The following is a 12,183-nucleotide window of genomic DNA, read 5'->3' as shown; positions in this document are numbered from 1 at the left end:
GAAATTTCAATAAGAAGCCATCTATTTTCTGAAACTGCTTGTTCTAGTCAGGATTGTGTGGAGGGGGGGGGGGGGACCTTCGATGCAGGGAAGGGAACAACCCAGTATGGAGCACCAACCATCTCAGGGCACACTCACATGCATACCGATGAGCAATTTTAGTACTACAAGTAGCATCAGCATAATTTTGAACTGTGGAAACCTGGAGGAAACCCCACAATGACATGGGAAGAACAAGCAAATTCCGCACACATGTAACCATGGTGGAGACATGAACCCTGGTCCCAGAGGTGTGAGACAACAGTGCTAACCAGAATAGTCACATGTCTGTGAGCCCCTCTGATAAGGTCCTTAACTCCCAGCTCCCTGGATGCCACATGATAGCTGCCCCTTTCCTGGAAGCCCCAAGCTTCATAGACAGCAAGACTTGGCCAACGGATTTCCCCACCCCTGGGGGCTAATACAGTACGACTCTTCTATAAGGGGAAAGACCTACTATTACTGTAGTATAAAACAGCACGGCACACTGCTAAGGGTAGTGGGCACCCAGACAAGAAAGACGGTGCCCTGCCCGTATCCTGCAGACGCATAAGTGCACTACAAGACACATCCATTCAGAGATTAACTCCTGTCTTTGTTTCCATTCATCTTGGTGTTCTCTCCCATCTCCAAATTGCCTAGGATTTTTGTTGGCAGAGGATAAACAGAATAAAATCGCAGTGTTATGGAGATCCACTCATGCATTGGACATGAACTGACTGCCAGCGTACACTCGCTTCCAAGCAGTAAGCTCGGTACAATGCACACCAAATCCATTAAAAACCGCAACATTTTATCTTACAACAGAGCATAAAAATACAGTAGAACTATAAGCATCAGAGTCATTAACCTCGGAAGGATATACAGTACAGGGCAGAGATGCAACATGGACTAACCACAGATATTTCAAGCTCTTCTTATCACAGAGCAAACCATTACAGTGCTTCTCAGCTGTTCAGTTCAATTCATGATTCTTTTCACATATGAAGATACTGGGTAAACCATAGGGGCATGAGATATTTCTATCCTCTTCTTTTTTCCTCTTTGATGATATGTACACAACTTCTTCAGTGCCTCTAATGCTGTCCTGTCTATTCATAAATATCACTGTACAAGCAAGAGTGAGCGTTAAGATCCATCCTCAAATTTCATTTCATCAGCATCATCATCAATCACTGATACTCGCCGTCACGATAAGTGTCACGTCTTTCTTGTGAGGAGCCCAGGTTTTGGCATTTAACGCCATTGAAATGTGATATTTAGCTTTTACTTTTACACACCTTCAAAAGCGGCTCTCAAGGCTACAGCTACAAATTCAGCGGCAGCAGCAGGTAAGAAGGGATTGAATGACCAAAGATTTAAAGCCTCCAAAAACTGCGTGTCAGCCCATGAAATTCGCATGAGCCAAGTTGCTTTGAAGTGTTCTGCTGTATTGAGCAATGCCTCATATTTAAATTTAAGTAATTAAAAAAAAAAATCAATCCCAGGACACTGCCGAAACCAAAAAGACAAGGCTAGTAAATCACATTGGTTCTCAGCTCAGTTAGGCTCCTTTTAGAATCTTTCATCTGATTGGGCAATGAGCCCCAAGCAGTAGTCCAGGAAAAAGGGCCTCAGATTCATTAATAACTGAAGGAGCTGGGATTGGGTGGGAGGAAGTACTGAGAACATAAAGTGGAAACTATGTGGAATATTCTGCAGTTTTGACCAGCTTCCTCCCGGCCTCCAACAAGCAGCCGCAGCGCCGCAGAGCCTGACGATTTCCAGAGCACATATACTTGCTCCTACTGTGGTTGGTTCCCTTATAAGGATTCGCCAAATAAGGTCAACGGCACGAGACCCCTGTCCTTCTGGCCGTCACAAAGGTCTGCCTCTGTTTACTCTTCATGCTCTGACTGAAAACCACTAACGAGCAGTGCTGCCAGAGAACCTTCACGAAGGTCTAAGAGTGAGCATCAAAGCAGAGGCTTTTGCTCACACATGCGCTACTGAAATGTCTGCGGTTTGGAAAATGGCTCCTGAATGGAAGGGGCACCAACTAAACAAGCTGAAGGTGATGAGAGCTTGGGGGAATGTACTGGTTTAAGTGCTGATCACTGGCATAGAGACAGATTGGATGGGAGAGATTGAGTCCCTACTCTGGCAGTTTATTTGTTTAATGACCTCACACCAGTTAAAAAGATGTTTAAAATAAGAAGTGGTTAAAGATACATGCAGTGCCAGTAACTGGGAAACAGTTGACAGCTCAAACAGCCGCTTGAGTCTGATTGCACAGCGTTATTCCATGAACCAGGGACAAACCTAACAGGAGCTTCTTTCTTTGTATTGATTTTTTTTTGTGCCAAATCCAAAAATGCTTGTAATCTGTTTATGACACTGTTTGCATACATGAGTCTAATTCTACAAATCCTAAATATACACCCACACATATATTTTTAATGAAAACTAGGCATGCACCAAAATTTAAGAAGGATCTAATTACTGCAGGTAGTGTGGGTAGAAACGTAAAGATAGTGGAGAACTCAAGGCCACAAGCTGCACTCCAGATGTGTATGTATGCTGACAGCCTCCCCTGCTCTCCCGGTGAGAGGGACTATTAGCAGAGAAAGCCACAAACTTCACCCCTGCGCATAATTAAAATGCTTTGACAGGTACAAACACCCTGTTGCTATTGACTGGATAGTACTGGAGCTGAACTGACTGATCGAGCTCAGGATTGCCTTTTTTGGTCTCTGTGTCTCCACACGGAGGACCTCGGAATGAAAATACTGATATTTACTCTTTGGAATATCTTCAGTCATTCTCCAAATATCACGTTAAAGGACAAGCTGAGGTCAAACCTGTTTCCCTGAGCTGGTAGCAGCCCCATGTATCAGCTCTTCCCCGTGGCAAATCCCTGAATGTGCGCTCGAAGCAATGCCACGCGAGTCAACCGGAAGGAATCCCTCTCAGTGGACGTCTTTCCACTGTAAGCCTTGACATGTTCAAAGAATGTTCTTCCGTACGGAAAATTGCGGAAATGGCTGATTTTGCAAGTATGCAAAGAGACAGCTGCCACAAGCAATATCCTCTTCCTACATGTTTTTGCACAGATAAAGCCAGAAACTGGAAATGATTCGCTCGTGCAAGAAATGTCTGATTGCTTTCAACCAGCTGGAAAATATCTGGGGAAAAGAATGTTATTGGGCACAGAAGTCTGCAAATATACTTTGATAGCCATACTGCATTTACAGAAGAAAAGCGGGATAATCAGCCTACCTCAAACACTTCTTCATCGAGTATCCTGGTTCCAAAAACGACAATGCCTTTGGTGTCGATGATCGGGTGAGGACTTCTGCTCAGGGTCTTGGTTATCTTCTTCTTACAGTCCAAAACCATAGTGATGGTTTGCCTGTGTACACTAATCGCCACTCGGTGCCACCTGAGGGAAGAAACCGGAAGGGGTTATCTCCAAAAGTAGAAGGAAAGTGCTCGGCTAGCGTTACATGCACTTATTTGGTATATGCTCCCATCTAAAGCTATGTACAATTGAAAAAAACAAAGTTAACCAGTTCCTGGATTAAGGACCTTGCCATGAAATCACTACGACAAACACAGGATTTGAACCAGCAACCTTCTGAGCACGGGCATACAGCTGCAACCATAATCCGCAGAGCCAAACACCAGCCCCCAAGTTCTGACATTTAAACATCTTCAAAACCATTTGATTCCTCCTAAATGAGGAAAAAGAGCAGCTCTATCAACAATCTGTAGTTCCAGAAAAAAACACATAAAATGCTCCCTGGAACCCCCCGGAAGAACCACACAATTTGTTCATTTAGTGTGAGGTGGAATCACTTCAGGAAGAGCGAGAGCAGAGCGGAGCGGCAGGCTTACTTTCCGTCGGCCAGGTTGACTCCTTGGAATAGGGGGTAGTCCTCTGGCCCAGGTTTGCCCATGTGGTCTTCATACAGGAAGACGGGCGAGCGGCCCACCTCCATTCCAAGCTGCTGGATGCCCTGCGAATTGTAGACGGACAGGAGGAATGCCTGGCTGTTCTTCTTTGGCTTCACCGTCATCAAGATTGAAAAGTCTTCAGGAAATGCAGCCGCTGAAAGTAGTGGGGAGAGATACAGCTTAGAGTGATGCTCATTCATCCATTTCCAGTTGCCCATCGTTAAATAAGATGGAGCGTAACTGAGACACAGTCACTGTAAGCATCAAACATTATCAAGCATTAAGGCCTCTTCCATGGATGTGGAATATATATCCATGGAAATGCTCAAAGATCTGAGTTAAATACAGTTCTGAAACAGATCCTGACCACTGCACAGAGCACAGAAGGATTAAGTATGTCACCAGCTTTCTTGAATGAAAATGAACTATTTATTTCCTTTTTTTTCTCTTCAGGAAAATTTCTGACGGCATTCCCTTACGAGGATGCTGAGGGAAGGGCAACATGAGCAGCTAGGTAATGACAGCATTCCCTCCAATTTTCCGTTGTCTGACAGTGCCTGAAGTGTTTCCACTGCGACAGCCCTTTCAAAAATAGACTTGTAAAAGGGTGAAATCCCTCTCCCAGAGGCTTTCTCTCTGTCAGAAACCGCGGGGGTGTTGTAACATTCTCTTTTTTCCTGGAAAATATCTGCTGGCTTGTTCTTTAAATATTGAATGTGCTTAATAGTCCACAGCGCTACAGCTCCACAGCTTGAGGTCATTTTAAACACTGTCCATACCCTTAAGCAGTTTAGGCTTTAGCAGTTGAGATACTCTGACACATAAGATATTAAGAAAAACCATTTTATATTATATTTGATTCCAGTAATGCTATTTTGGTTACACTTTATCTGACGGGGCACAAACAATGTAGTTTTATACTATTACCTGTGTATTAAATAACCACAAACTAAGTCTTATTTACATACTGATCTCACATTAATGTGTCATTAATGAATCATGACGCCTGTTTTATCTCAAGCAGTTACAATATTTGTTACTATATCTGTTAGTCCTGTAAACCTTTGTGAACTACTGAAGGAACTACTGAAGGAACAACTCGGGAATAACACATGTGAAATACTGATTTGTTCAATACAAGTTTGTTCATTAATGAATCGCGACCTTTATCTCAAGTAGCAACCATATTTGTTCATGATTTGTTCATAATTTGTGCTTCAGTAGTAACTGAGTCAATACTAAGTATTTGAGCCCCGTCAAGTATAGAATTACCAGTATTTCTTTCATTTCTCTGACTGAAAACCACAGAATTTTTATCGCATGCACCCAGCCTCCAAATGACTAACTTTCTTTGTGCGAATTAGACATAAATATCGTAGCTTTGTGTGGCTGTAATTCTTACTTTAGATTGTGTCGTTACCCGCACAATGTGCAGGGTAGCTGCATAAGGGACACACAAGCCCTCGTTTTAACCCATGACCTCTGACATAAGCTCTTTGTGTGGTCTGACCTCTTCAACAGTTGGTAAATCATTCACACCCCCCGGCAGCCACGTCATTAGCCAAGAGCATTGTGGGATATTCTAAGCAAAGCCCCCCCCCGCCATCCCACCATGCACCCAGGAATGCTGCACTTTAGGGATCACAGATTTCCAAAAGTTGCTCGCCAGCCTGAGGGAACACAATGTCACAGTACGGGGGGGGTGGGGCGGCAATGCATGTCTGGAGCTACGCAATTTCAGCAGACCGACAGGGGAGGATGGAATGAATGAGAAGTCCCTTGGGGGGGGGGGGGGGGGGGCTATTCTCATCAATCTTCAGTTTTCTGAATAGTTTTACTTCCATATAGTTCACATTGCCTGCAGAGTAAGTAATGTGTGAACAAAGCCAGGGCAGTCTGGATCCCAAGAAACCATTTGGGATATTTCATGCTCGCTGTAGTCAATGCACATCGCTGTAAAATCTTTGTAAATCTTTGGCAGCTATACTACAACACGTTCAGAGAGGCTGTGTGTTTCACATATTCAAGTTATTCAAATGACTCTGCTCTGCAACCAGGACTGCAATGAGATTAAAAATCGACCCTGGACTTTTGCCCATATAGACTCACCATACATACATATGGTGAATATTGCCTATTGCCGGGTGGGAGGTTGTTCCTCCACAATGTTTTTTTCTGGATGGGGGTGGGGGTAGGGGTGAAGGGCCAGATGGCCAGTCGACCCCTGTCAATGACATTATTTGAGCTGGTTCTTGGCTACCCCCCATTTCACCGCGTTTCCGCTGCCTCTGTCAGCGTAGTGACTGAACTGCACAGTGAAGCTAATAGACAGTGTCCCCTGAATCAGGCTTATGGTTGGGCTTTACCCCATAGACTCCAAATGCCCAGGGCCAGCTCTGCCTGTTCAGGAGGGGGAGGGGGGGGAGGTAAGGAGCACGCACTGATACCTCAGCACCACACTATTCCAAATGGACCAGTGTGATTTATTTTTTTCCCAGTGGCTGGAGTGCCAATCCTGCCTATTCAGGGGTCTCAGGCAAAGCATTTCTTGAGAGTCCTCCCTACCAGAAAAATTCATGATCTTGTTATTTCCTCTAAAACGCAGGGAATTCAAAGCCCTGAGGCAGCTGTCTGTCTTGCCTACAGCTACAGCTGGACATAATTTGTTTTTTTTTCCATGACTTTGTCTCGGCCCCAGTGCCAACCAGGCCCCAGGCTGCTGCCTACTCTGCCGATGCCAGGATCTGGCTCAGCAAATACCGCCAGTTCCTGAGCTTTGAAGGTGGGCGATTAAAGGTGTTTAACATCTGACACGATTCTGTTGAGCCCCCCCGCTGTTATTACAGATGCTATCAGGGGTCTCTGAGGAATGCGGCCCGCCCACTGCTGTCTGGCGGCTGGGCTGCTCGCTGGTTACGCGCCTAGAGTGAGACTGTGCTCTTAATGTCAAAACGGATCTGTCGCTCAGCGGAACAGCGACTGACCTGATATTCCCTCTGACTGGGCAAAGTAACAATCACCATTGGCAACAAACTCCCTTACAAATTTTAGATAATAAAGGACAAACTGAGATTTAACGGGTGAAACATGGACAAAGACATAAGGCCAGATAGACGTTTACATCAGTACTATTGAAATGGGCCGAAATAAAAGAGTGAAGAACTGTAATCACAGTAAAGACGTTTCAGAGGAAGTCATGAGTTTTCTGGAAGATTCCAGATGACCCTAACTACTATTCCAAAACTCCTCTCTGAAGCCTCGCTGCGCCTGCTGCAATAAGAGCAGTGTTTTTTCCCCCACTTTTTTGATCCATTTCATCCACTTATGATGCAAATGGGAAAGAATCCATTGTCTCATATTCAGGTTACAGCATAATTCTAGTGTTGCTACTGTCTATGTAATGACATTGGATTTGGCCAGAAACAGCAGTCAAAAATATATAAAAACCAAAAAAACTGGAGAGAATAATAGACGTTATGGAGAATTTAGCAGCAGCTCTTAACTTTAATTACACCATCATGTTTAACTTGACAATACTGAACTTTACTCTGCTCTATATAAACGCAACTCAGAGTAGGCAGATTATCAAATAAACTTATTTAGATAATGAACAGATTTAAGATTTCAATAACAAATGTTTTACTCATACTGTCTTTTTCAACTTTTGATAAAACAATTCCAAATAAGCCTCTATCATTCGCCCGGTAATTCAGAAAAATTATAACTATTAATACAAATGAAATAAGTTTACCTATAAGCTTGTGTGTCATTACTTTATTCATAAGTTAAAATGTTCTTTAAGGTTGAATGACTAACTATTCCCAAGGCTAGATTACTTACACATGGGTTGAGTAACTTCTAATTTCCATGTAACAGACACAATTTGATTCATGTCATTATGACTAAACACTTCACATGGCTTATAAACCCACAACCTTTTCTTTACTTGTTCATGATACGTCAAATATAACTCAAGTATACTTTCCCTTTTCCCTTTTTGATAGCCTGATTTTTATTGGTTTGTTTCTTATCTAACATCTTTTTATTTCAAACAGTTTGCTAGACCAAAAAGCTATGGTCTTCAAATAATTACTGTCAAGTCAGGTATTTTCTGTAACAGTAACTGATGTTTTTTATTGATCACCGTCTGGGAATTCTCTTTTCCCCTCCACCAGGAGGGCAGCCACCTGTTGCAGCTCCCAGGGAGTTGGGGGTTAAGGGCCTTGCTTAAGGACCCGGCAGAAGTGACAAGGCCAAGCTTGAACCAGCAACCTTCTGACCACAGGCACAGAGGCTTAGCCCACTGAGACACACTCTGCCCCAAATGTAGGCTCCTAATCTGCCCCTAATCTGAATATTACAAAATGGACCATCTACTCCAGTTTAGGAAGCAGGGATGTCCCATTTCTAATTACATCCCTGAATCTGGGCAGCACAAAGTGCCATTAGATGGGAAAAAACAGGGTCACGGTGAATGATTGTAAAGAATGAGCTCTGAGGAGGCTGAGGATGCCACATGCATCTGCTTGTGAATGGCAGCAAGTCATATTTGCAAGTTGGGGGTATTTGTTCAGCTCAAAGCCCAATTGCTGTGGAAATAACTAATGATGTGGGTCTGCAGGTTAAAGTAACTGTGAGAAGAGGCCATCTCTGCTTAGCTTGGGCAAGGCTGGTGTGAGTCTCTCCACAAGCTGGAGGCCTCCTCCTTCATGACCACGTTAAATAATCAGGAATCAGAAGCTAGGAGAGACATTAGAAGATGCTAGAGGGAAAAAAGGAGCTTCTGGATTTGAGGCGTTTCTGTGTGCTGCTGAAAGACTCTTTAGTGCTCTGGGGGCAAGACTCGAGATATGACTCCCAAAGACCTGCTGCGGTTGGAGACCTTTTACATTCCTGCCAGGCATTTACAGTGGCAACCTATGATTTCACTGGGGATTTCAGGGAGAATCAAAAATCATATTGTTATATAATCCTGGCTTCTACTCAGTGCTGTATTCTCCTATGCTGAACTTCGCTATTTTCCATGCCCACCTCCAATCTCCCAGTTCCTCCTGCCTCATATCTATCTTCATATATATTACTCGCATAATTAGAGAATAATCCTGAAACTACAGAAGCATATCATTAAAATACTCTGCGTACATTCCGCCAATAGAAAGAACATACCTTTGCTTCAGTGTGTGACTTTCAGATACTAAAAATGTACTTGAGAAATCTGCAAAACTTGTAATTCTGTCACTGACATGATTAATGAATGATAATGTGATTTTAGGCGCAAAGAAAAGAAAATAAGTTAAGATAGAGCCCCTTCGAGGTGATTTTGTTGACTTTGGCTATCCCGAAACCACAGTGCATGCATCAACCTCTTAAAGAGGTCAAATTTCTAACATCTGGGGTAAAGTAGAGTTTTTCAATGAAAAGGCACTGAAGGGATGCTTCTTAACATTCTTGTTTGTTTTTTCAAGGGAGCTCTTGTGTTAATAAGTGAAACATTTTGGCTGCCCTAGTTTTGCATGGGATAACTACATACAAGGGTGTTGAAACAATCAAGCAAAGCACAGTCTCAGTGGTGTCAGCGGTCCTGCAAAATAGAGAATATCAGAAAGAGTGGGAAAGAAGGAGTGAAAGAATGGAAGAAATGAGAGGATGTAATCCTGGGCTGCTATAATCATCTTTTCTTTGTATTTTACTCATGATCCATACTGGAGTTTTAAGGCAGGACTGTGTTGTGACCTTGTCAGATCCTACAAGTGTGTATCACTACACACTTCAACCCGAATGTGAATTTAAATTTGCCTAACACCCAGACATCCAAAAAGCAGACTTTCCATACAATAATTGTTATACAAACATTACCCAAATATACTTATGTAGAATATTTACTGAAACAAAATATGACTAGATTCATTCTTCAATATATTTCAGTTCCAGAGCCCTGCAGTGTGTTGATTACATGAGGTGCATTATAGTAAGAGAACCACATAGAACCTTAACCTGCAAAATCAGCGTACAATGCACTGCCATCGGGGTACAAAACGACAGGACGAATGGAGCAGAGATGCGGGGAGGAGTGCGGTATGGATACTCACCAGGGTAAAGCTGCTTGGTGGGTGCACTAAGCTGAGCCTCTTTGGATACTCTATAAGCCACATCTGGTCCTTTGGAGGACTTCCTGTGCGTGCAGAAACCTGTCACTTTTGTTACGCCTTCTGGTAAACTGTGAAAGTCTAATATCTTCAAGAGATCTGCCGGTTCCGCTGTGGAGAGAGAGGGTTGGGGAGGGGTGCGACAAAAACGAGATACGTTATACTCAGAATAAATGACACAGCCACTCAAAAGGGCCGAAACGTAAAGAAGACAAGTTATACTCAGAAAAAATGACACGGCCACTCAAATTGGCAGAAACCGAGCAAAAAAATGCTAGTTACTCCAGCTGAGGTCACCTTATCCAGTGCAAACCCAATGTGTCATCATGGTCTATAGCACAGGAGGTTCTTATGATGCTTGCAAACTTTTTCCGAACCATTCTGAAGAGTCTGACTGTTCTCCTCAATGCCTTCTTTTCAGCCATGGCCTGTGCCGCCCACGGTCACAAAGCAGTGGTCACAAAGCAGTGGTCACAAAGCAGTGGTCACAAAGCAGTGGTCACAAAGATACAATTAGCTAAGCTGTCGACACGACCTACAGCTTGCCACAGAGTCCGGCTATTCCATTCCAAGGCAAGTGGTTTTTCTCAAGTTCCCATTTTTCTAGTTGGGTGCAAATGCCTAGGCTGCGCTTAGAGCACGCTCAGTCCACCGCAGCATGACAGCATGCGGCGGATCACCAATGCAGCTAACAGGAACTCACTCTCAGGCTGTACATTCATGAATCAAATATCATTTATTCATCGTCTAAAGTCATTTGCACGCACTAGCATGGATGTTTCTCTTATTAATTTATTTGAACTGAGATAGAAGGCTACATTACAATCCCAATTCTGCACACAAGTGTACAGATCACAATGACACATGTGCAGTACACACAAATGTACTGTACTTACACATATAGTACACACTGACACATGCACACTATACACTTACATGTGTACAGTACACAAACATACAGCATGTACACATGTACAGTACGCACTAAGACATACTCACTCATATGTGTACAGCACACATGCATGCAGTACACACACATATGTACAGCACACACACAAGCAGTATACACACGTACAGTATACATTCATATGTACAGTAAACACACATGCAGTATACACATATGTCCATTATAAACTCATATGTATACAGCACACAGATATGTACAGTATACACTCACATGTGTACAGCACACACATGCAGAACAGTATGCACTGACAACTGTACTGCACACACATGCAGTATACATACATGTACAGTATAAACTCACATGTGTACAGCACACAAATATGTGCAGTATACACTCACAAGTGTACTGCACACACATGCAGTACAGTATGCACTGACAAGCATACAGCACACAAATATGTGCAGTATACACTCACAAGTGTACTGCATACACATGCAGTACAGTATGCACTGACAAGCATACAGTACACAAATACGTACAGTATACACTCACATGTGTACAGCACACACATGCAGTACAGTATGCACTGACAAGCATACAGCACACAAATACGTACAGTATACACTCACATGTGTACAGCACACACATGCAGTACAGTATGCACTGACAAGCATATAGCATACAAATATGTACAGTATACACTCACATGTGTACAGCACACACATGCAGTACAGTATGCACTGACAAGCATACAGCACACAAATATGTACAGTATACACTCACAGGTGTACAGCACACACACATGTACAGTATAAACTCACATGCAGCATACACTGGTGTACAGTATACACTCACAAGTATACAGCACATACACATGCAGTACACACTCACAGGTGTACATTATACATTCAGACATATACAGTACGCACAGGCAAATGCAATGGCATACATATATATTGCCTTGACGCTTCCCTCTGCCCTAATGTAATGTTGGCAGGAGGTCCTGTGATGTAGGTCAGTGAGGGGGCCGGCCACAAGAGAGCCTGTCTGTCTTTCTCTCAAACAACAGCAGCCAACAGCACCAGAAAGGTTCCTGTGTTTGGTCAGTGCTGTGATTGTGACCCACACACACAGGTTTGTAATTATATCTTTGTG

General features: G+C 43.2%; 1 protein-coding gene across 2 annotated transcripts in view; it reads right to left on the bottom strand.

Annotated features, from left to right (window-relative positions):
• The window catches only part of LOC125712952 (collagen alpha-1(V) chain-like), an 80,641-nt gene that overhangs the window by 52,771 nt on the left and 15,687 nt on the right, over positions 1–12,183 (bottom strand). For both annotated transcript variants that reach the window (XM_048983593.1, XM_048983601.1), the window contains exons 2-4: positions 10,065–10,232; positions 3,916–4,129; positions 3,298–3,460 (exon numbers count right to left, since the gene is read on the bottom strand). In XM_048983593.1, coding sequence (XP_048839550.1) covers positions 3,298–3,460; positions 3,916–4,129; positions 10,065–10,232 — 545 coding nt within the window. The remainder of the gene's footprint in view (positions 1–3,297; positions 3,461–3,915; positions 4,130–10,064; positions 10,233–12,183) is intronic.

Source organism: Brienomyrus brachyistius, chromosome 2, assembly GCF_023856365.1.
Source record: "Brienomyrus brachyistius isolate T26 chromosome 2, BBRACH_0.4, whole genome shotgun sequence".
In the NCBI taxonomy this organism is placed as follows: Eukaryota; Metazoa; Chordata; class Actinopteri; order Osteoglossiformes; family Mormyridae; genus Brienomyrus; species Brienomyrus brachyistius.
The sequence above is the reverse complement of the archived record's forward strand: the minus strand, read 5'-3'. Positions and strand labels throughout refer to the sequence as shown.